General features: G+C 40.7%; 1 protein-coding gene across 3 annotated transcripts in view; it reads right to left on the reverse strand.

Annotated features, from left to right (window-relative positions):
- Positions 1-26,232, reverse strand: part of AGBL4 (AGBL carboxypeptidase 4) — a 1,201,113-nt gene that overhangs the window by 1,103,788 nt on the left and 71,093 nt on the right. For all 3 annotated transcript variants that reach the window (XM_075832130.1, XM_075832129.1, XM_075832131.1), the window contains exon 2: positions 20,667-20,789. In XM_075832130.1, coding sequence (XP_075688245.1) covers positions 20,667-20,789 — 123 coding nt within the window. The remainder of the gene's footprint in view (positions 1-20,666; positions 20,790-26,232) is intronic.

Below are 26,232 nucleotides of genomic sequence, written 5' to 3' on the forward strand. Positions count from 1 at the left end.
ATAGCAAATACAAAGGTAGGAAAGGGAATTGCACCAATCTAAATTAGAACCCCCGCTCGGGCCACATATAAGATGCAGGGGCTGCCTCCATAGCATTTGGCTACAAAACCAAATGTTATTTGATAAGAAAAAAGCAGGATGTTTGCAGTGCGCCTTCTTCGTTTCTTATTAATTAAAGGGAATGTGTCATCAGTAAATGACCTATTGTTTAAATCAACATTTTATGTTGAACATATATTTTAAGCATTTTTGGTATGTTTTGCTTTCTATGTCATTATCTATATTAAAAAATAATACTAAAATCTTGCCGTTTTCAATCTGGCCACTGAACCTTAGAATAGACTGGCCCTTCCTGTTCTATAGAGATCACTTCTCTGCAGTCATCTCCTTCTCATCACAGGCAGGATAAGGCTGGGTTCACACGACCTATTTTCAGACGTAATGGAGGCGTTTTACGCCTCTAATTATGTCTGAAAAAACGTCTCCAATACGTCAGCAAACATCTGCCCATTACTTTCAATGGGTTTTACGATGTTCTGTGCCGACGACCTGTCATTTTACGCGTCGCTGTCAAAAGACAGCGCGTAAAATTACAGCCTCGTCAAAAGAAGTGCAGGACACTTCTTGGGACGTAATTGGAGCTGTTTTTTATTGACTCCAATGAAGAACAGCTCCAAATTACATTAAAAAAAGACGCCCCGCAAAACGTGAGTACATGCAATTACGTCTGAAATGCTGGAGCTGTTTTCTCCTGAAAACAGCTCCGTAATTTCAGACGTAATTGCAGTTATCGTGTGTACATACCCTTACACTGACAAGTAAAACCTCTATATTGTATTATGAATGATGGATCCAGTGTTATCTATATGGAGTTGTTAGCTGTCTCTGCACAAGTCACAGAACATGCCTAGAAGACTCTCATATAGAAGTCCATGGGTCCCCTCCTATTCCGTATGGTCCAGGTGACTGCTGTAAAGCATATCTATAAATGCTTTTAACAGCAGCTCAGGCAAGATGGCTGCCTCCATAATCATGTACAGAAAATAGAATTTAAAAAAATCTACAATAAAAAAATGAAACCAGATAATAAAAAAAGATAATATGATTCACTATCTGGTTTTAATTAGGAAAAAATATAGGTAATACGTTCCCTTTAATTGTTAGAGTCCATAAAATGCACGTAAGACTGGAAATGATTTACTGCTGCCTGATGTCATTTGGATGTTCTCAATTTCTTTGCAACATTTTACAGTAGCTTTGATTAGCAGTAATTCCGGAGGTAGTAGCTTATCTTATGACCCTTAACCTCGTCTTATCGCAGTATTTTCTCATTTGCGGGGCCTTGACATTAAAAACTACATTGGTTTATATAATGAGTTTAAAAAATATTAAAATCAAGACTGATAAAACGATCATACCACCATAAACATGGTACATTCTGTACATTGTCTAACATATTTTAAGCCCTCTTCACCCAACAGACATATTTGTTACATGGACAAAAAGTCCAAAAGCTAAATATACACATTAGTTTACCTGTTAATTTGTTGACTGGCAGAACAACCAACATCTCCATTGATGGTATAGATGACCAAATGCCTTCCATTTTTAACTTGCTCACTGGCATGCAACTCGATAAACACACCAGAGCCTCGATTGCCATCCAACATGCCCAATGTCAGACATTCATCTAAGGTGTATGAGAACCATAAATGGAATATCTGCTGATCTGCCGCCATGTTTAGGACATTTGATGGAAAAATAGGTTATTCATTATACCCATAATAAGTGATCAAGGTCATTAATACAATAAGGAAATAAGTGTTCAAGTAAAAAAAATTAAATGCGAGATTGTTTTATCCTTAAGGGGTTTTCCCACCATACTAAAAGATGACATATCACAAGGACATACCATCGTTAACAGATCGGTGGGGATTCCCAAGGCTTTTTTTTCTGCAGAGCAGCTGAATGGTAACAACAGAACTACAACAGAGCCGTAAATGGGACTTTTCCATGAAGGACACTTATGGCATATCTAAAGGATATGTAATATATGTCAGATAAATTCGGGTCTCACCTCTGGGACGCGCACCGATCTCTAGAACGGGGCTCCCTAAAACCCGTTCTAGCCTTTTGTGCTCACGCTGACTCCCGGCCATTTACGGATTACATGGTCGGGAGTTCCAGAAACAGTGTAACTCGCTGAGCTACGCGGTTTCCGTAACTCCCATAGTAGTGAATGGCAGTTATGGAAGAAGAACTGCACGCGAGCTACGCTGTTTCCATAGCTACTATTCAGTACTATGGGAGTTACAGAAACAGTGTAACTCATCTAGTTACGCTGTTTTTGTAACTCCCGACCATGTCCTGACCATGTAATCAGTAAGTGGTCGGGAGTCAGCGTGAGCACAAAAAGCTAGAACCGGGTTTAGGGGGCCCCGTTATAGAAGTAGGTGCGGGTCCCAGAGGTGGGACCCAAATCTATCTGCCATTTATGACATATCCTCTGCTCTGAGTACAGCCAGGCCTCCTGGAATGACTCTACCGCCTTTGATTGGTTGCAGCAGTCACATGGAATGAAATGCCTTCACCCAGAACAGAGAATTGCTTCACTATGACTCACCCCCTCGCTCGGGGGTAAGTATGAACCTTTTTCTTTTTTTTGAAACAAAAAAAAATGTTTGCTTTTTTCTGATTTGCGATTTTTGCGCGGAACCACAGCTTTTCCGTTGCAGGAAAATCCAATCTGCTTACACTGTATGTGTCTCTACCCTTAAAGAAAAACTAGCATACAACAAATCACATTGTAATGATTAATTATGGCGATCTGCAGAACTCATGAATAAGGTATATTTGCTAGGATACACCTGAAGCCAGCTGTTGACTTTACTGGATCACCAAACCCGTGTAGAGACAGTATTTGACTTTGGGCCCACCCAAGCAAATGATTCTGAGGGCCAACCCTCCATCTATACAGAACATAGGCACTTCCACTTTTAATCTTAAACTTTGTTAATAAGGTCTAATAGGTTATTTGTGAATCAACTCATAAGAAATAGACCCTAGTGGTAAGTGATTGGCTCCAAAGTCTGCTCCAAATATGATTGTCTTCTGCTGAACCTTTGGAGACCATTATTGTGTCAGAGCCATGGCCCGCTAGAGGATCCTCTGGTACACTGGTGGTCGAGTCGTCTAACCCGGTGTGTAGTCCAGCCTAGTCACCCACCAGTCTATAGAAGAACTGGTGGTGTAAATTGAGGATGTACTAACAGCACTTCCATGCCTAGAATTTCTTCTGGAAAGACGGCTACTGGTCCCACCACTGGAGAGAAGAACATGAGGTATCCGTTTAAAAAGGACATATGAATTTAACAGCGATGGAGTTTTTATCTCCCTTGTGGAACCTCTCTTTCATTTTAGTTGCCGAATGACAAGTCAAGAGAGTCTCATTCTTTTTATGTATATTACTTCGCTTGTAAATATATAGAAGAAAAGTACAGTTATGTTCTTTCTTTAAAAGCACACTCTGTCAGCCTGAAGATTATTCCCATTCGCTGTAAATGAGAATAAAATCTGATAAAAAGTCCAGACAGACAAGGGGCAAATCAAATAAAAAAAATCTCTGTGCTCATCTTTTGCAGATATGAATAGCCTGCTATGGATGTACGGTAATACAGACCTACTCTCTGAAAGCCAGTACAAAGGAACAACATCTTGTTGACAGTCAAGATTTATCTCCATATTCCCCTGCCGTGCTGTAAAAACATTCTGCTGTTGGGATACAAGAAAGCAATTTCACAACCAAGGACAATTCAGCAAGGCAAACAGCTGAAATAAACCGGAGGGGGTCATTAATCAGGGGACACAAAGTGACAAAAATGAGGCTCCTACTCAATCCGCATTACCTTTGCATCGCATTACGTAGCAAATTGGTCTTTGTCACAGGTGTTTGTACCTAAATAAATGCCACATTTGTTTTTTGTTTTCTAGAGATACATGCATTATGCTGTACATGCGTTTGTGAAGAAGGGAACAGAAACAATCCTAGAGCCCTTTATACAGTATATCCAACTGGGCCAGTAAAGAGCCTCGCAAGTAACCATTCAGGGGCTGGAAAACGGTCTGCAATTTAAGCCTTTATTGTGAGGCCTCTTGGAGTCAGGGAGGCTGGTTTACTTCTGGCAATCTGATTGGAACTTAAAGGGGTTGTCCACAAATGGACAACTGATGACCTATCCACAGGATAGGTCATCAGCATATGATTGGTGCAGGTCCGACACCTGGACCCCGCACCGATCAGCTGCTCCGGCTGCTGGATATTGTGAAGGGTGTCCAGTAGTCGGAGCTAGAAGCAGATGGCTCCGACCACAGAATAGTGGCCATGCTGCAGAACTCACTTGAATAGGAGAAAAGCTGCAGTACTGCATCTCGGCCACTATTCTGTGACCGGAGCAATCTGCTTCTGGCATGGAAGTCCGGTGCCAGGAGGCAGGCGGAGCCGCTGATCGGTGAGGGGTCTGGGGGTCGGACCCCCACCGATCATATACTGATGACCTATCCCCAACATCAAATATTCAGATCCAGCACTAACTTCAATGAGGTTGTCCACTGCTAGACTTCATGGGCTATGTAGTGACTGGGTCCACTAGAGGATCATCTGGTTCTCTGTAGGCCAATCTAACCCTGGCTATATTCACTTTCCATGAACGAGCCATTGCTATTTATGTCAATGTGGAAGGCTACAGAATACAGTATATTGACAGTCTACTATCAACAACCCTGAACCACCAGAATGGTGAGCTCCCACCTACGTTGTGCCATTTATAATACAGGTGTTTACTTATGTGGCAAACTGACCATTGGGCCTCATTAGGCACTAGGGCCAGAGTGCAACTACTATCTCTCCATCCTCTATAGCTAGGCCTCTGATAATATAAAACATCCCCAAAAATGTTTTAAGGGTTTTTATACTGCAAACAAGGTTGATTTCTAAATCCCGAAAATAAAAGAAAATGTTGCTGGACATTATTAAGCCCTGCGCTGTTCAGCCCAGGAACGCCCACAGAAATGTTTAGTTTGAGGCATATTGGCATTAACCTCCATCGTTTTGAGGTTCGTTCTGCGGGACAAACTTGCGAAAAAAAAACAAGACGGTTGGGGGGTATGCTACAAGTACTGTAAAAATATTGAGGATTTTGAAAGGCTTGTCTGAGATTAAAAACACAGTCAGATTTTATTCCAGACAAAACTTCACTTTTGTCTATAGGTTGTGCATGGTATTTTAGCTCATCCCAATACAAGAAAACTAGACTAAATGGCAATACCAGACACAGCCCATGGGCAAGGATGGCGCTATTTCTGGGGAAAAAGAGCAGATCTTTTGTTTCTAATCCCGGACAACCCCTTTAAAGAATTCTATGCTTTAAACTTTTCCATCTCATGATCCAACAAACATCGTATACAGAATATTTTCCTATGATTGAAATGGGGAGTGCACCGTAGAAGAAATTCAGAAAATGAAAGGTCACGCAAAAGTGCATATTTTTTAATAAATCGCTTCTCTCTCACACTATTTATTCTAAACTATTTCCATACTCTTGGCTATCTAGAAAATCAACCTACTTAAACTTTATAAACTTTTGAAATAGCAATTTTATGTACTTACCGTTCACAGTCAGGTAATAACCACATTTATGAGCAAGATGCTTTTGTAGGTGGAATTAAATGAAAATAAACTTGATATGTCATTTAAAGTATGAAAATTGGGCCATATCGTTTAAGACATCTGAAAAAAAAGAAACGATTCCGCTGCCTTTTATGTCAGAAGAGAAAGACGTCTCCAGCAGATGTATGTGGAATTATCTTGGTGCATTTAGAAAATATTCATTGCAGATAAAATAAAAGGCATGAGAATCTTTTCAGAAGAGTCCTATCTATAGCTACATATTCCAATCAGTAGATCTCATGCTCGCCTGTAAGATTCTCATACAGACAGAATAATATATGGTTTGTGTTTAGTGAATTGCAGTTGGAAGAATTTGTATCACATTTAAAATAAAACAATAGGAATATTATAATTGCATTTCCGCTCACTATAATTTTGAATGTAAACCAAGAGCAAAATGTGGTAATTAGTCATTAGTTAATTCCATATTCTCTACAGTGTTGTATTATTAGCAATGAATTCTATACACCCACGGCAGCACAATATTTTATTCATTAAACCATTTTTTTCAGCCATTGTTCTTCATTACTATATATTAACCTATCTCATGTGCTCCATCTACTTGGTTAAGGCCTCATGCACACTTCAGTTTTTTCCTTCAGGGTGCTATCCGTTTTTGTCACTGATAGCACCCTGAACCCATTAATTTCAATGGGGCCATGCACACTTAATTTATTTTGACGGTCCGTTGCTCCGTTCCGTTCCAAAGTAGAGCATGTCCTACTTTGGTCCGGGATTCCGTGACCGTGAGGCCCATGCAAGTCAATGGGGCCGTCAAAAAAACTGAAGGCACACGGAAGGCCGTCCGTGTGTGACGGAGCCATTGCCTAGCAACCGCCGGGCGGGCAGAAAAACATTAGAAAAATATTACACTAATCGGCAGCCACTTGTCTCTATCAATAACTGATAGAGAAAAGAGGCTGCTGATTAAAAATAAAATAAAAAGCATTTCATACGTACCCGGTCGTTGTCTTGGTGACGGGTCCCTCTTCTTCCTCCAGTCCGACCTTCTTTTGTGACGCGGCAGCCTGTGATTGGCTGCCGAGGCCGCGGAAGCCTGTGATTGGCTGCCGAGGCCGCGGGCGCCTGTGATTGGTTGCCGAGGCCGCGGCAGCCTGTGATTGGCTGCCGAGGCCGCGGCAGCCTGTGATTGGCTGCAGCGGCGACATGGATTGAACGTCGTTGCTGGAGGCCGGACAGGAGGAATGTAAGTATGTATTTTCCGCGCGCCGAGCATGGTACTGTCGCCTTGGACAGTACCATGCTCGGCGCACGGAAACAGAAACACGGAGTGCACACGGGAGTGCACACGGACACCACACGGCCGCTAAAACGGGTTCACGGACCCGTCAAAAGCGGCCGTGAAAACGGTGATGTAAGTGTGCACGAGGCCTAAATATGTTGGCTTTGATTTTATACATTTAATTTTTCTACACAATATGGGAAAGGGCATTCAACTAGTTTTAGTAAAGTCTGCTTACCTGGCCTGGGTCTGCGCTCAGGTGAAGGTCCGAGCTGTACAGCAACAGTAAATATGTAATTTTGCTAATGTTTTATAAACTTTGTAGAATTATTTATATCAAGATTTATTATTATCTGTTAGTGGGAAAATGAGTCCAGACTTCTAAAATTAATTTACACCTCAGACCAGACCCCTAAATTAATTCAGACCCGAAAACCAGACCATAAAAAAAATAAAAATTATAACCTAAGCCACTAAATATAATTAAATATGCATTACTGCTAAATCTACTTACAATAGGGAGGTTCTTAGCGCACATTTTCATCAAATTGTGTGAGCCCACCTGCCACAACAAAGAAACCTCTATGAGGTGGGAACCTATGCTGCACATACACCCAGAAGTGGGACTAAACCTACATATTCTTGGGGATGGTAGGAACCAGCATTAAACTAATTAAAATCACCCAGGGCAGAATGGAGTGCAAGATCAAAAATTGGAGGAAGTCACTAACCCCACATATATGAATCACATAAACAACACAAAAGTTTGAACAGCACATTCCAACAAAATGAAAGAAAACGTGTATACAGGTACAAGAATGCCTGTGACTGCAAATATATACAGCACACAAGAAAATAGCGACAGCACACTGCGAACACTAATGCCACCTATGCCACTAAATATAAATAAATATGCATTACTGCTAAATCTACTTACAATAGGGAGGTTGTTAGCGCATATTTTGATCAAATTGTGTGAGCCCACCTGCCACGACAAGGCGACCTCTTTGAGTATAAATATATAGATTTATATATAGATATATATATATATATATATATACACATATACACACACACACACACACATTACTGTGTAAAAATCTTTAGGCTGTTGTGGAAAAATGCTGCAAAGTAAGAATGCCTTAAAAAATGTTACTGTTATTAGTCATGGATTTTGTAGGATTACAGTCAGGTGTTTGATTAACCAACTATACAAAACAGCTGATTATGATCATCATTTTCATATGTAGGTTGAAACACAGTCATTATCTGTAACAGAAACAGCTGTGTAGAAGGCGTAAAACAGGATGAGGAACAGCTAAACTCTGCTACAAAGGTGAGGTTGTGGAAGACAGTTTTATTTCTTAGGTCCACCATGGCAGGACTGAACACAGCAACAAGATACAAGGTAGTTATACTGCATCAGCAAGGTCTCACTCAGGCAAAGATTTCAAAGCAGACTGAGGTTTCAAGATGTGCTGCTCAAGCTCTTTTGAAGAAGCACAAAGAAACGGGCAATGTTGAGGACAGTAGACGCAGTGGTCGGCCAAAGAAACTTAGTGCAGTAGATCAAAGACACATCATGCTTACTTACCTTCGAAATCGGAAGATGTTCAGCAGTGCCATCAGCTTAGAAAGGGCTGAAACCATTGGAACCCAGGTACACCCATCTACAGTTCGGAGAAGTTTGGCCAGAAGTGGTCTTCACGGAAGAATTGCGGGTAAAAGCCCATACCTTCAATGTGGAAACAAGGCCAAGCGACTCAACTATGCATGAAATCATAGGAACTGGGGTGCAGAAAAATGGCAGCAGGTGTCCTGGACTGATGAGTCAAAAGTTTAAATATTTGGCTGTAACAGAAGTCAGTTTCAGCAAATGGAGTTGGGGATTTGGTCAGGATTAATGGTGTTCTCAATGCTGAGAAATACAGGCAGATACTTATCCATCATGCAATACCATCAGGGAGGCATTTGATTGGCTTAAAACGTATTCTGCAGCAAGACAACGACCCCAAACATACAGCTAATGTCATTAAGAACTATCTTCAGCGTAAAGAAGAATGAGGAACCCTAGAAGTGATGATATGGCCCCCATAGAGCCCTGATCTCAACATCATCGAGTCTGTCTAGGATTACATGAAACAACAGAACGATTTTAGGAAGCCTACGTCCACAAAAGAACTGTGGTTAGTTCTCAAAGATGTTTGGAACAACCCTCCTGCCAAGTTCCTTCAAAAACTGTGTGCAAGTGTACCTAGAAGAATTTATGCTGTTTTCAAGACAAAGGGTGGTCATACCAAATATTGATTTGATTTCTCTACTGTTCATTCAATTTGAATTCTGTTAATTGATTAAAAAAAACTATTACACTTCTATTTTTGAAAGCATTCTTACTTTGCAGCATGTTTTCCACAACTGCCTAAAACTTTTGCACAGTACCGTATATGTTTTTACCACTCTTCACTTCCAGGTGCTGTCGCACACAACATCCTGACAGTAGCCAGCATCAGGACCTTTTATGCCAGCCCCCCGTAGCATCGTTGCCGGTAGTTTTGCCACTGATGACAGACCTGCTGTCATAGATACATTGGAGACACTGCCTTCCTCCAATGCATCTATGATGACAGGTCTGCAGGGTATTGACAGCTGGCATCCCTGGTGTATATTTGAACCATGTTCCTCTCCTTGAGGTCCGCCGCTGAAATATACAAAAAGGTGTTCCAGAGTCAGAAAATATTTGTCCTGGTTATGTGATGGGCACCGCTGTGCATATATGTACATACACAGATGTAGCAATCTTTAATTCGACCTGTTAAATACACTGTGGCAAGAAACCTTAACTCAACCTTTTCAATAGCTTTTTGTTGTGTGATATCACGCTGCAGCAAGCTATCAGAGTCAAGTTAAACTTTGCTACATCTGGCTCTGTACAACCATAATATGGTGCTCAAAGGCTGTACCTCAGATTTCATACCAAGTTTTTTTTAAGTCGGGTGCCATATTATGGAGGTATAGTATATGGAATATCTCCATAATATGCTGCTGTATGAATCGCTATAGGGCAGCACAGTAAGCACTACAAAATAGTAAAAATAATATACATATTTAGTCGCAATATGCAACTTTACTTTCACGGCGGCCACTAACGGGCTTTATTCGGATGCATACGCCTTTTCACAGCGCTGCATCAAAATAAAGCAGCGCCGCTGGGAGAAGTTAAAACTCCCTGCTCTGAGAACTTCGAGCAACGCTGCTCGAGCGGGCGGATCGAAATCCGCCCGTTTAACCCCTTAGATGCGGTGCTCAATAGCGAGCGCCGCATCTAAGTGGTTTTGGAGGGAGGGGGCTCCCTCTCTCACGCCATCCTGCTATGCGATCGCAGGGGGTCGGTGCTTTCTATGGCAGCCGGGGGCCTTAGAAAGGCTCCCAGGTCTACCTCTAGATAATGCCTGCTAGGCCATGCCAGAGGCATGGCCTAGCAGATGCATGTCAGTTTTACACTGACAGGCAATAATACACTGCAATACAGAAGTATTGCAGTGTATTATAAAAGCGATCGGATGATTGCATAGTAAAGTCCCCTAGTGGGACTAGTATAAAAGTTTAATAAAGTTAAATAAATAAAATAAAAACTCCAAAGAAAAAAAATATGAAAAACCCACTTTTTCCCCTCATAAAATGAAAAAAAAAAGTAAAACAGTTACACATATTTGGTATCGCCGCTTCCGTAACGACCCCAACTATAAAGCTATTATGTTACTTAACCCGCTCGGCGAATAAAATAAAAAACAATGCCGGAATTGCTGTTTTCATTGTATCCTGTCTTCAAAAAAAGTGATCAAAAGTCGCATGTACTCCAAAATGGTACCAATAAAAAAAAATATTTATGAGTCGTCCCGCAAAAAAAAAAAGCCCTCATACAGCTGCATCGGCGGAAAAATAAAAAAGTTATGGCTCTTCAAATATGGAGACACAAAAACAAATAATTTTGAAAAAACTGTGTTTTTACTGTGTAAAAGCAGTAAAACACAAGAAAACGATATAAATTTGGAATCTTCGCAATTGTAACAACCCGCTGAATAAAGTTATTATGTTATTTAGACCACACAGTAAACGGCGTAAGTTAAGGACGCAAAAAAAGAGGGTGGCAAAACTGCTAGTTTTTTTTCTATTACTCCTCAAAAAAAGTTAATAAAAGTTATTTAATAAATTATATGTACCCCATATGTATAACTTGTCCTGCAAAAAAAACAAGTCCTTACAGATATGTCGATGCAAAAATAAAAAAAGTTCTAGCTCTTTGAATGCGACGATGGAAAAATGTAAAAAAATAGCTTGGTCATTAAAGGGTTAAAGCAGTTCAAGGAAATGTTCCTAGTACTGTTTCTATGGAAAAACACATTGACATGTAAGAACTGCAATTATATGTCTTAGATATGCTTTTACTAGCCTTTCTTTCTCCCACTGGAGTTAAAGGAGACTATCGGCAAAAAACATTTTTTTATGTACAATGTGTGAATGAGAATTTACAAAATTCGCTCATCACTGAGATTTCTACAGTGAAAATCCTAGTGAAGAAACTGTTGCAAACTGCTTTTTGTGAGCGCATTTTATGTTTTTTCACGTCACATCACCAACTCACACGTCTAATAAGTAACAATGCTCACAGATGTGAACTATAAGACCATAGGATAAAACACTATGAAGAAAATATTAAAAGTTGTAGAAAACACTGCTGTGGGTCCATAGCATCGGATTATTTGTTTAATCCTTTGCCTAGTGCGGTGCCAGCAACATGCTGAGAAATACATCGCCAGCCTCTGGCAAACAGGAGTTGGAAAAAAATGTTAACCACCTAATGGAGCTTCTATTAAGACTGAGGGTATGTTCACACGGCAGCCTCCGATACACCTGAAATTACGGAGCTGTTTTCAGGAGTAATGGCAAGTGCAGGCGCTTTTAGCTGCGTCCATTATGGACGTAATTGGAGCTGTTTTTCCATGGAGTCAATGGAAAACGGCTCCAATTACGTCTCAAGAAGTGACAGGCACTTCTTTGACGCGGGCGTCTTTTTTACGCGCTGTCTTTAGACAGCGGCGCGTAAAAAAAATGACCGTCGGCACAGAACATCGTAAGGCCCATTCAAATGAATGGGCAGATGTGTGCTGACGCTTTGGAGCCATATTTTCGGGCGTAATTCGAGGCTAAAAAGCCCGAATTACGTCCGTAAATAGGGTGTGTGAACCCAGCCTTAGAGTTCTTAAAGAGCTTAGTTCAGTTATTTCTGTCCCCCTCTTCATAATATTTAGAGAGTCTCTCATGAGTGGTATAGTGCCAAGGGACTGGCGCAGGGCAAATGTGGTGCCTATTTTCAAAAAGGGCACTAGGTCTTCGCCGGGTAATTATAGACCAGTAAGCTTAACATCAATTGTGGGGAAAATGTTTGAGGGGCTATTGAGGGACTATATACAGAATTATGTGACAATAAATAGTATTATAAGTGACAGCCAGCACGGTTTTACAAAGGACAGAAGCTGTCAAACCAACCTGATTTGTTTTTATGAAGAGGTAAGCAGAAGCCTAGACAGAGGGGCCGCTGTGGATATAGTGTTTTTGGACTTTGCAAAGGCATTTGACACTGTCCCTCATAGACATCTAATGGGTAAATTAAGGACTATAGGTTTAGAAAGTATAGTTTGTAATTGGATTGAGAATTGGCTCAAGGACCGTATCCAGAGAGTTGTGGTCAATGATTCCTACTCTGAATGGTCCCCAGTTATAAGTGGTGTACCCCAGGGTTCAGTGCTGGGACCACTATTATTCAACTTATTTATTAATGATATAGAGGATGGGATTAATAGCACTATTTCTATTTTTGCAGATGACACCAAGCTATGCAATATAGTTCAGACTATGGAAGATGTTTGTGAATTGCAGGCAGATTTAAACAAACTAAGTGTTTGGGCGTCCACTTGGCAAATGAAGTTTAATGTAGATAAATGTAAAGTTATGCATCTGGGTACGAAAAACCTGCAAGCATCATATGTCCTAGGGGGAGCTACACTGGGGGAGTCAATTGTTGAGAAGGATCTGGGTGTACTTGTAAATCATAAACTAAATTTCAGCATGCAGTGTCAATCAGCTGCTTCAAAGGCCAGCAAAATATTGTCGTGTATCAAAAGAGGCATGGACTCGCGGGACAGGGAGGTAATATTACCACTTTACAAAGCATTAGTGAGGCCTCATCTAGAATATGCAGTCCAGTTCTGGGCTCCAGTTCATAGAAAGGATGCCCTGGAGTTGGAAAAAATACAAAGAAGAGCAACGAAGCTAATAAGGGGCATGGAGAAATCTAAGATATGAGGAAAGATTAAAAGAACTAAACCTATTTAGCCTTGAGAAAAGACGACTAAGGGGGGACATGATTAACTTATATAAATATATGAATGGCGCATACAAAAAATATGGTGAAATCCTGTTCCATGTAAAACCCCCTCAAAAAACAAGGGGGCACTCCCTCCGTCTGGAGAAAAAAAGGTTCAACCTGCAGAGGCGACAAGCCTTCTTTACTGTGAGAACTGTGAATCTATGGAATAGCCTACCGCAGGAGCTGGTCGCAGCAGGGACAGTAGATGGCTTTAAAAAAGGCTTAGATAATTTCCTAGAACAAAAAAATATTAACTGCTATGTGTAGAAATTTTTTACTTCCCCTTTCCTATCCCACTTCCCCTTTCCCATCCCTTGGTTGAACTCGATGGACATGTGTCTTTTTTCAACCGTACAAACTATGTAACTATGTAACTATGATGGTAAAATACGGCATATATGAATGCAAACATAACTGTTAGGCTGGGTTCACACGACCTATTTTCAGGCGTAAACGAGGCGTATTATGCCTCGATTTACGCCTGAAAATACGGCTCCAATACGTCGGCAAACATCTGCCCATTCATTTGAATGGGTTTGCCGACGTACTGTGCCGACGACCTGTAATTTACGCGTCGTCGTTTGACTGCCTCATCAAAGAAGTGCAGGACACTTCTTTGGACGTAATTTGAGCCGTTTTTCATTGAATTCAATGAAGAACAGCTCAAAATTATGCCCGTCAATGACGCCTCGCAAAATGCGAGTAGGAGCAATTACGTCTGAAATGACGGAGCTGTTTTCTCCTGAAAACAGCTCCGTAACTTCAGCCGTAATGGTCGTTAACGTGTGCACATACCCTTAGACGACATATTGCATGACTAATTCTTCCATAGAAAAATTCTGAGGAAAATGCTTTTACCGATTTCCCACCCTGAGCATCCCACCTCTACAAAACAAATATTGATTCCAGATGTCCACAGGAACCTGGAAATATGGAGCTGTCCCTTTAAGGCCACTTGAGTTTTTTTCTTAGCAGTAGCCCAGACATTTTGAGACCATCAGTGTTACCCTAAGGGGTCTTGCACAAGGCCATATTACGGATCTATTTTGTACGGTGCCATAATATAGTTCCTATAGTGGTACATAGATCCCCTTTTGTACCTATGTATGCCTCTGATTTCATTACGGGCATCATTTGTACAGTATCAAATAGCAAAAAATTGTTCCAACGGATGTACATTCCCTCTAGACGGAATTTCCCCATACATACTGCACCTGACGGATACCATGTGCATAAGCCCTTATGAATATTTTTTAAAGAGGTTTATCTGTCAGAAGAGACAAATCCAGTTGCATGCCGAGATTTTAGTGTGAAATTGACTTTCCCCCAATGCCACTGGAAGTCAGGTGCATATTGGATTATTTCTGCATTCATACAATATAGTACTGTACCATAATCTGGATTTATGCTCTGCGTACTGAATTTATCAGATGGATTAAAAATGGAATCTAGATAAGTGGTGAAACTATATTACCGATTGGAAACTTCTGTGTGGCTTAGCGTAAAAACTATTGCTGAGCCCCATATAATGCAGAGCCGTAGGTAATTTATATTACCTGGTGGTGATCACAGTTCTTTAAATGACGACAATTTGGCTACTTTCACGCCACATTTTGGTGTACATTTTAGTCACATAACTATAATTTAGATTGATCGGCTGTAAATTGGAGATATTTGTGTCGGCGATGTTTTAAACAGACATTTGTATAACTATTGTTAAGGCTTCGTTCACATCTGCGTCAGGGCTCCATTCCGACGGAAAGCTCAGATGTAACGTCGGAATGGAGCGCTGACGCAGATGTGAACGAAGCCTTAACAATAGTTATACAAATGTCTGTTTAAATCATCGCGGACACAAATATCTCCAATTTACAGCCGATCAATCTAATTACCAGATAATCTCTTTAAATAAGAACACAAGACAAGACACCTCACTCTGAAATGCTGCAACAGAACGAATCCATCTGTTTGACAAGTAGACAGAGACTAGCAATGTTAATGTAGAAAGTATATTAAGAGAGCACACCAAACATTCCCTCTTATCCTTATAAAAAAAAAAGAACCTGTCACATTAATTGCTAGTTGCAACAAGAAAGTGCAAATATGTCAATAAAAGCCATTAAAGACCAGCACTGCCACCAGGGAGTAAACACGCAGCAAAGGAGCTAGTTATGATCCAACATGCAGAATCAATATATTATTATGGGGCTACATATAGATACCCCAATACAGGTATTATAGGGGTAGATATGGCGGCACATTTTGTGTAATGAAATGCTTCCGATAATTACCGGTAGCCTGTACCTATAATGTGCGGCTGAATGGACGGACCAGAGGCTTAATGCACACGAACGTGGTTTTTTGTCTTTGTGCTATCCGCAATTTTGTGGATAGCACACGGACCTATTCATTTATATGGCCCCATGCACACGACCGTGATGTTTACTGATCCGTGTGGGGGCCGGGAGTCAGAGTCTCAAAAACGAAGGACATGTAATTTAACTGTTTGCGGATCATGTGACCTACTCAAGGGTTTGGGACAAACTGGTGACATTAATTACAGACTTCCTTTCTTTTGCGCATCCGTGAATACTGATGACACACGAATGCACTACGGACGTTTTTTTGTGGACAAATGGCCCGCGAATACAAAGAATCCGTTGTTTTGCGGACCGCAAAACCACCACAGTCTTGTGCATTAGGCCTAAGTTTTTCTTATCTGGTTCTGCACGCTGGTCATCTTCTAGCTATTAATCAGCAGCTGGTTAATAAGGCAACTGCTCCACAGCTGATTTGTCAGTACAGGTCGGATGACCACACTGGTGTGAACCACTGATCCCCGTTTAGAGAGAATCCTTGGCTCCGGCAGTCTGGTGCCGGTGATAGCGTGTGCTATGTCTGTTTGCTTTGTGCTTCTCCGTGCTTTGTGCAGATGGTGTGTTACCAGCCTAGTCTTGTGTTTTTCCAACCCTGTCTTGTATTTTTTGAACTTAGTTATGAACTTAGATGTGATCGATACTAGCTGGATCATGTGTGTGTGGGAGGAATGCGGGACCCGCTCTCAGTTGAGCCGTCAGTGAGAGTGAACGATACAGCTTCTACTTCCACAGGATACATAGAAGCTGTATAGTAAAAAGTAAAGCAAAAAATTATTAAAAGTTAATTTGGAAGTTTCTTAAAAACACATAACACCTTGATTTAAAAAAATCCTTCCAAAGATGTACATAGTCTTTAGAAGTGTTATAGACAGCATCATCTGGACAGGACCAGATTCAGATGACCAGTCATCAAGCATCCTCAAAAGAGATGCCAAAGTATGCCCAACCCACTAGATCCATAAATCTCCATCATGTTAACATATTTCCGCTAGTTTTATGTCAATCAGGGCCTTGGCTATGGGGGGCTGGCGCCCAAAAGCCTCTATATCACATAAAAAAAGACACCAGTATTATAAATGGCACATGTTAGTTGGGGGCTCTGTTACAAATTTTGCATTGGGGCCCAGGAACTTTAAGTTATGCCCCAAATGTCAATGTTATGGTTTATGAGCCAGTAGCAACCAATCACAGTTCACCTTTTATTTTCTGAAAGCAGTTTTGGAAATACAAGCTCATCTCTGATTGGTGGCTATGGGCACGTTTTCTTAGAACAGTTTTTGAGACTCAGTATGCCATGTAGCCGGGGCCTGCCTTAGAATGGATGGCGCCCTGTGCGGGACTCTACTGCTGCCCTCCACAAACCAAAAATTAACCACATATATAGACATGCACATACTGGAACATATATACTGTACATACATAAAGACATATCACATACAGGCAAATGTATATACACATAGGCAAATATGTAGACATGCACACACACACACACACACACACATATATATATATATATAAATATATACACACACACACACACACACACACAGAGACACACATGCACAGGCACATAAATACACAGACAGAAACATACAAATACATAAAAGGCACATATATGCAATCACAAATACACATTCACATACTATATATATAGTCCAGATACGGATGAACACAGCACTACAACATACCTATATATCAGGCCATGTGCTCATTACCAGGGGATGAATAAATTCCCCAACTTGAAATAAGCAACCATAGAACGAAGTAACTGCACCAGGACTTCAGGGTAGATGAAACAGGGTGGATTTATTCACCTCAAGTGAGCGACGTTTCGGTTCAACAGAGAACCTTTCTCAAGCTTGAGAAAGGTTCTCTGTTGAACCGAAACGTCTCTCACCTGAGGTGAATAAATCCACCTGTTTCATCTACCCTGAAGTCCTGGTGCAGTTACTTCGTTCTATGGTTGCTTTATATATATATATATATATATATATATATATATATATATATATATATATTATGCAGTGCACCTCCAAACCGTAGATACACTTTAAAAATAATATTTCCATGAATTAATTGCCATGAATTGGTTAAAGCTTTATAGATTATCATATATGAAAATGTGGTATTCCCTTAAGGGGCAGCAGAGTATATAAGGGGCAGTAGAGTATCCAAGGAGCAGTAGAGTATATAGGGGCAGCAGAGTATATAAGGTGTCATAAACAAAACTGTGGGAGGAATCCTCCAGCTCACCTTGACTGCAGGTTTTCTGCGCTCTGCGCCTGGATCTCTGTGACGGCTCACGGTATTAAATGCAGGAAAACGAAAGAATAGAGGATCCAGCGCAGTTTAGTTAAAAGAGAACATTGTTCCAATTTTATTTGGAGTATTTAAAACAAGATCAGTCCCGAGTGTAATACTTAGAGATAGATAGAAAGGTGCCTACGCGTTTCAGACGCACACCACGTCCTTCCTCATAGCTTTTTGTTGGGAAGGACGTGGTGTGCGTCTGAAACGCGTAGGCACCTTTCTATCTATCTCTAAGTATTACACTCGGGACTGATCTTGTTTTAAATACTCCAAATAAAATTGGAACAATGTTCTATTTTAACTAAACTGCGCTGGATCCTCTATTCTTTCGTTTTCCTGTATATAAGGTGTCAGCAGAGTATACAAGGGGACAGCAGAGTATACAATGGGACAGCAGAGTATACAAGGGGACAGCAGAGTTTATAAGTAGACAGCAGAGTGTATAAGGGGACAGCAGAGTATATAAGGAGGCAGCAGTATATATAGGAGGCAGCAGAGTATATAGTGGGCGGCAGAGTATATAGGGGACAGCTGAGTATATAAAGGGGCAGCAGAGTGTATAAAGGGGCAGTAGAGTATATAAAGGGGCAGCAGAGTATATAAAGGGGCAGCAGAGTATATAGGGCAGAGTATATAGGGGGACATCAGAGTATACAGGGGACAGCAGAGTATATAAGGGGACAGCAGAGTATATAGGGGCAACAGAGTATATAGGGGCAAGAGTATATAGGGGCAGCAGAGTATATAAGGGGACAGCAGAGTATATAAGGGCAGCAGAGTATATAGGGGACAACAGAGTATATAGGGGACAGCAGAGTATATAGGGGCAGCAGAGTATATAGTGGCAGCAGAGTAGATAAGGTGAAGCACTGATATCTTCATTTTATCTGTTCTACTTTAATATTGATCACACACACAGTTACAGAGTGACATAAACAAACAAACAAACACACACACATACAAACAAACAAACACACACACGCACGAATATATACACACACAGAGACACTTATCTTCTCCCCTAGCTTCCTACTCTGCTCTTGCTCCTCCACTCCTGTTTACTCCATGTGTGTAACGAGGAGCTGAGGACAGAGCAGAGCGGCGCCACTACATGCTGGGAGGGTGCAGCACCCTGTGCACTCGCACGGGTGGCACACCCCTAAGGCCGGACCTGCATGTAGCTTACTTGGAACTCAATCACAAACATTCCATAATGAGGTACTATAGCCTGAGGTGATCGGGTTTAGAGTTGCACGATGCATCTAAATATCGATACTATTTCAATGCCGCGTACACTCAAACAGTTCAATACCATTAATTCATGTATTTAGATACTAAACTGTGTGGTAGCAAGATGTGATTTGGCCGGCGATGCACTAATGAGTGGCGGCACCGACCCTGAAGATAATGCTGACTGTGCGGCACAACAAGTGATCAGGAGCGGGACAATGGCTGTATTACTCAGCTGCAAACCCGCTCTAACGGCGGAGATTAGAGAGACCTCAGATCGCCGCTATTCCCTTGAATGCCGCAATAAAAGCTGACCACAGCATTCAAGGTGAAGAAGGGGGATGTCCTTTGGATCGCGTCACAGGGAATCCCTGTAAGGCATACCATATATGGGCAGACATTGAAGGACCCCAGGGCTGTATAACCGTATTTCCTGTTGTTAGGGCATTCTTAGGTATGTCCTAACAACTGCCTGTGTACTATCAGTAATAATGTACTGGCATATAGATATATATGTCAGTACATGAAAGCTAAAAAGTAAAAAAGTAAAAAAAAATGTTAAATAATAATTAAAAAAACCTGTAAACATAATACACATACACATTTTTTACAAGAAAAATTCAAAGAAAAGTCTCAATACATAAAATATACACCTATTCGGTATCATCACGACCGTAATAACCTGCACAACAAATTCAGTGTCATTCATGATGTATATGCAGTAAAAATAAGAAAGTAAAAACTTCTTTCTTTCACTTATTAATGTGAGGCACATGGTATTATGAATTTTGGACCTCACTGTGCCTCATATTAATAGTAATTAACCCCATCATGTGCGTCACACATTAAGGCCCCATGCACACGAGCGTAAATTTTATCTGTAATTACGGATCGTAATTACGGACCCATTAATTTCTATGGCGGACAGACACCTTCCTGTCCGGGCCGTAGAAAGTTTCCGTAAAAAATAGAAAATGTATTTTACAGAACGTGCTCCCATACTTTATAATGGGAGCACGGCCCGCAAATGACTGTCCGCGGCCGTGCCTTTAATCACAGACCATGATTACAGGCATGGTCACGTACATGGGGCCTAACCCAATGTTGTTCATTATGACTGTGAGAAACATGATGGGGTTAATTACTACTAATGTGAGGCACATGGAGGTTCAAAAGTCATTGAACCATGTGCCTCACATCAGAAAATGGAAAAACTTTTTTTTATTATTATTATCGTTGGCAAAGTATCGTTTTGATATCGAGAATCGAAATACGATACCGATACTTTGTGTAGAAGTCCAAATTCTGGTATCGTGACAACCCTAATAGGGTTAATGCTTTTATCACACTTACCACTTTCAAAGCAGGCGTCAAATATTAAGTGCCCCTTTTTTTGTTGTCCATTAAAGCCAGCAGGTGAAACAATGAGTTTGCTCACATTCCGAGTCATGGTCGCTTCATTTCCAATTTCATTACCTGTATTAAACAAACAACACAGTGATATGAATAAATCAATATTTAGGCCTTTTTTGACTAGTGTATATAAATTGTTATCCGTCGTAAAATTGAAAAAGTAATATTACTTTACTACAGCAAAACAGTATTTTTGTCAAACCAGTCTAATATATGAAAAGGAAGAACGATATATATCAGAAGTTATTAAAATGATCCTACATTCATAGAGACACTGTGTTTTAGAAATATGACTAGAAATCTAATAAAAGCATCTGACAGAAGCAAACTGGCCGATCACAATGTTACACTTCGCAGGAAAGGTTTCACAGTCAACGCTGGTTACGATTTTATATTGTTTTTGGACTTTAAAGTTGATCTGTCGCCTGAATATGTTGCTTTGTGTAAGGGCAGCACATTCCAGGCAGAGGTCCGCTCTTCTATTAGCCTAAACTGTACAAAAAAATATTCTACCTTTTGGCTAATAGGAGCGACCAAAGAATACATCGGACTTATAGTGATGAGTCCGGTGTGTTCATGGGGTGAGCGCTCCCCCTGACCTCCGCACAGGGATTGATGGCTGACTGCTGGGTATGCAGATAAAGAGCAGCCCGTCATGCAAATCATCAAAACAAACTCTGTGTATAGACATTGAGCAAGCAAAGAATGTTGGGAGATTTCAGCTCTGAAGACTGCAAGATTGTGAAAGCAGCTCTAGGATTAAAAATGAGACTATAATAAAGCAGTACCTCTCAAACTTTTTCTGCTTGGGCCTCACCAATGACCTCACTACTGACCTTAGAAAGCTCTCTTTGACCCTATTACACTAGAATAGTGTTAGGCCATCTTTTTTGTTTTTCCGTCGATCAAACTGTGTGAAGGCTTGTTTTTGCAGGGAAAGCTGTAGTTTTTATTGGTACCATTTTGGGATGCATATGACTTTTCATCACTTTTTATTACATTTTTTGGGGAGGTGAGGTGACAAGCATAATAGAAATATTTTTTTTGTACAGCGTTTAAACCCTGCGGGATAAATATTTTAATAGTTTCGATTGTTACGAACATGGTGATATCAATTATGTTTATTTTTATTGTTTAGATTATTTTACATTTTTTACACACACACACACACACACACACACACACACATATATATATTTTCTTAAAGAACATCTATTTACATTTTTAATTAGCCCCACGAGTAGACATGAACATACGATCATTGTATCATTGAAACTCTGCAATACTTTAAGCGTCCTTCTTTTAGCCTTTGGCGGGGCTTAATAGGAGGACCAAGATGACAGATCTAGGGTCTTCAATGCGCCCTTGGCAGCAATAACAACCCATCGGCACAACAATTACGTTGCAGAGGGAGGGTACTATGAGATGACAGAGGGGGCCCCCTTTGGCTAACAGCTTAGATGCTGTGGTCGTTTATTGACTGTGGCGTCCTAGTGGTAAATGGCTGGGAAAGGAGTTTAATTTAATGCCGGCCATTGGAGCGAGGGGTCAGCAGTAATATATATAGCTTACAACTGTTGCGTTTGAAGCGAGCTTAGCTCCTGAGCCCACTGCATACTTCCCCCTCCCAATTATGATGTACAGGCAAGTCAAATGTTGGGAAGGGGTGAAAGCAATTCTCACTTTAGATATAAAGTCAGGGCTGAATAACTACATTGAGCCTCTAGTTTGCTGATATACTGAGTCATGTTTTATGGCTCTTTAATCGGTCGAGCATAAACTTGCAGGGTTTCTACCTACAGGTGGCCCTAGAGAGACAGTTTCCTTCTGGAAAGCTAATTTGCATAGTTTTCCCAGAGACTCCTTACACCAGTTGAATCTCTTCAAGGAGAACCAGTACCTTCTAAGAGCTATGTTGAGCCCTGACATCCTTTTTTCTTTAAGATCGCGCTAATGGCTTTTACCATGATTCCGGCGATGGCCATGGCAACATACGTAGCCCTGACTTTCAGACCACGTTTTCTTTTACTGGTGATATGGGGGGAAGCGGTAGTCTAACACTGTGATGATGTCTGTAACAGAACTTAAAACAATTTACGTGAATGGAGTGGGCAGGCACAACTAGTGTCGTCACTCACCAGCACCTGCCCGCTTAGTCCATCCTGCATCCAGCAGCTGTAAGAACAGAGGAAAGGTAGTTTGTTTGTTTCTTAGCCCCCACCAGTGCTTAGTATATCCCTTGGAGAGCCAATAATGACTGCCCTGTCACTTTAACTAACCAAAATATGTTTTGGTTATAATTTGACTTTATGTTATAGACAAAGACACAAATAGATCCGCAGTATTTAACAATTCCAGAGATTCGTCAATTTAATCATTTTAATAACTTATTGAAAGAGATAACAACTTTCGTTTGCATATATTACACTTAGGTCTCCGATTTTTTAGATACAAATGTTAAAAGCATGTAGTGAATTTAAAGAGGGGACGCTCCCTTCAAAAATTAAATAGCAATACTCCAAGATTTTAATAGAATACCCCAGCAGAATATGTCAGTTTACATGACAAGCTGTCACTTATAAGTATTCGTATTATTAAGGTGCCAAATACATTCACATCTTATATTCATCTTTTAGTCACATAAATACTGAAGTTTTGACATGCTTAAATCAAAACTTCCCGCAATGTAGAAATAAATTATATTAATATTCCTTGTAAATCTGTGTTTACGCCACATTTCCTGCCAATATGTTTACAATATTGCTTCGTCAGTCGTGCGGCTCTCTCTGATTTTTACAGTAATTGTAGTCTAGGAAGGATTCATTATTGGAATTAATACCACTGAGGATGACGTTTATGAGTCAACTGAGAGTAAGCAGTCAGTGTATAATATTTCAGAGAAAATAATACAGTACAGTAACCGACACAAGGGATACAACAAGAAAACACAAGAAAATTACAGCACAAATAAGTCTTTTCAGAACTCAGATATAAAAAAAAGTCCTTCATAGGGGCTGTTCACATCTGCGTCGGAGCCTCCGTTAGGCTCTTTTTGCTGGACAAAATTGTGTAGCATGCAGCATATTATGTCCGGCAAAATGGCGCAAACCATGACGGAGAGCTGACCAAACCTATTAAAGTCAATAGGTTCCGTCTGGCGTCGTTGGTTTCAGGCATGCAACGGATCCAGAGCTTCCGGTATTTTCGTTATTCTGCTCCTTTGACGGAGCAGAAGAACCGTACCCGGAACGCAGATGTGAATGAGTCCTTAAAGGGGTTGTCCATTTTATACTATTTGGTAGTCAGTTGAACAGGTTTTGCTTAGTCCACCACTTCCCTGCATGACGAGACCTTATAAAGTCCAGTTTGCACTAGGTTATTAGTGTAATGTGTCTAATAAGCATGTGCACTCAGGTTATATTTTAAGAAAAAAGAAAAGATTTATTGTGCAAAGCTTGCTATTGTTTACATAAATTACTTCTATATAGGGGTAGGCATATCATATGTGCATCTGCACAGGGGCCCAGCAGGTAAGGGGACCCTCTGCTACCTCAACAGCAGCTAGCAGAATCCTTATTTTAGATTACATATAAGGGACAGAGCGAATAACGTTTGTAGGTAATAATTACTGGTGGATTGGCGGAGAGATATAAGGTAGATTCTCGATTATAAAGAAAGGTGCTCTATGATTAAAGAGCAAGGGGGACATAAACTGTTCTTGCATGGGGGCTTTCTACTGCCGATGTCCACCCCTACTTCTATCAACAGATTACATATGTTAAAGGGATTTTTTTTTCCAGAAACAGCGCCACTCTTATTCATTGGTTGTGTCTAGTATTGCAGCTCAACCCCATTCACTGCACAGCCAGAGGCAGCACATAGACAAGAGAAGCGCTGTCTCCACATAAAAAGGCCTTTTTTTTCCAATCTCATACACCCTCTGAAAAGGCAAACCCCACCCATACACTTACAACTACTTAGCTGGTTTGCAGATACTGTATCTCTGACTAACTTAATTCCCTTTGAAACCTTATACATGATCAATATATACTTTGGGGACCCTTTCTGCCCCCAGACACTTGGATCAGCTGTCCTTTCATAGGCAGGTAGTGGGGCTGAGGTCTAAAAACTCCATCAGTTGTTAGTGGCCACTACAATATAAGACAACTCAGTACTAGACTCTGAGGGGCTTGTAGACACTAAAAGCCTGCCCGAAAAATATGTAGACATCCACAACCATGGCATTCATTTCTCAGGTACAGCCCCGACGTATACGTTAAACATAGGCTCTGATGGATGCCTAACAGTGGCATCTGTCATGCATAGAATATAACGGTATACAGATACGTCATGAACTCTCATGACCCTTTCATTAAGTATACGCTAAACGGATACCATTATAGCTTGCCACTGTTCCATCACAGGCCTCGTCACTCATAGACTATTATAGCATTCGTTTATAACATATACGTAGTGAAAAGCTATGATGAGCCCATGACTGATATATACGTTAAATGGATGCCTGTGACGTATGTTAAAAGAAAACGTATATGACATGGTATAACTTTTTTGCAGGACCCCGTTGTATGGAATAGCACAGTCTACCACGCTATTCCATACTTTAAACAAAAAAGGTATACAACGTATACCAGCCTGCCGGAGAACACAAGGACACAATTTTTTGCCTCTGTCAGCCTAATGGAGCCCTATGGCCACGTTTAGCATGTACGCTGGGATGACTGTTCTTGCTGTTTTTATCTTAACTTTTTGTTTTAACTTCAGTTCTGACTCTCACTTTTACTTCTACCTTTAGATCCGTAGTGGGCCCTGGTAGACACGGTCTATGATGACACGATGATATGACTATATGTTATCTTAAAGGTAATCCTACTATAATATTCTTATCTTAGTAAGTTATGGTGCACAAAAGAAAGAGTTAAATGACAAATCGATCTCCGCTACATCTGTAACACAAAGGACAACCAGATCTCCTCAATATTGCCATCTGTATGCAAATAATGAGCACTATTAGGAACTGCACGCTGACCAGCAGCAATAAGCTGGAGCCACATTTTGTTAATAAGGCCTAAAAATTGTTCAGTCGTAAAAGTTCAGCTTTTATTCACATAGGGGGGGCTATTCAATCGCTGCATTATAAATGCAAAATCCCCTAAAATAGCTTGCAATTTTCAAGTGACTTTTCTACACGCATTAATAATTTGTACTGGTGAAAAAAAATGAAGTTTAAATCTTCTTATACATAATTTTACTTAAACCAAGATCACAGCTATGGATATTTTTCAAAGCTAGGATTACTGAATAGAAAGTATAAACAGGTAGACATAAGCAAACAAAAAAACAAACTAATAAAATAAACACAACCGACATGATGGAAATGTATGGGGACGAGCGATCGTAGTAATGTCCGCTCGTCCCCATGCATTGCTCCTTGTGAAAGGAGCAAACGAGCGCCGATCAACGAGCCGTCTCATTGATCGGTGCCTGT

This window comes from Rhinoderma darwinii, chromosome 7, assembly GCF_050947455.1.
Source record: "Rhinoderma darwinii isolate aRhiDar2 chromosome 7, aRhiDar2.hap1, whole genome shotgun sequence".
NCBI classification, from domain to species: domain Eukaryota; kingdom Metazoa; phylum Chordata; class Amphibia; order Anura; family Rhinodermatidae; genus Rhinoderma; species Rhinoderma darwinii.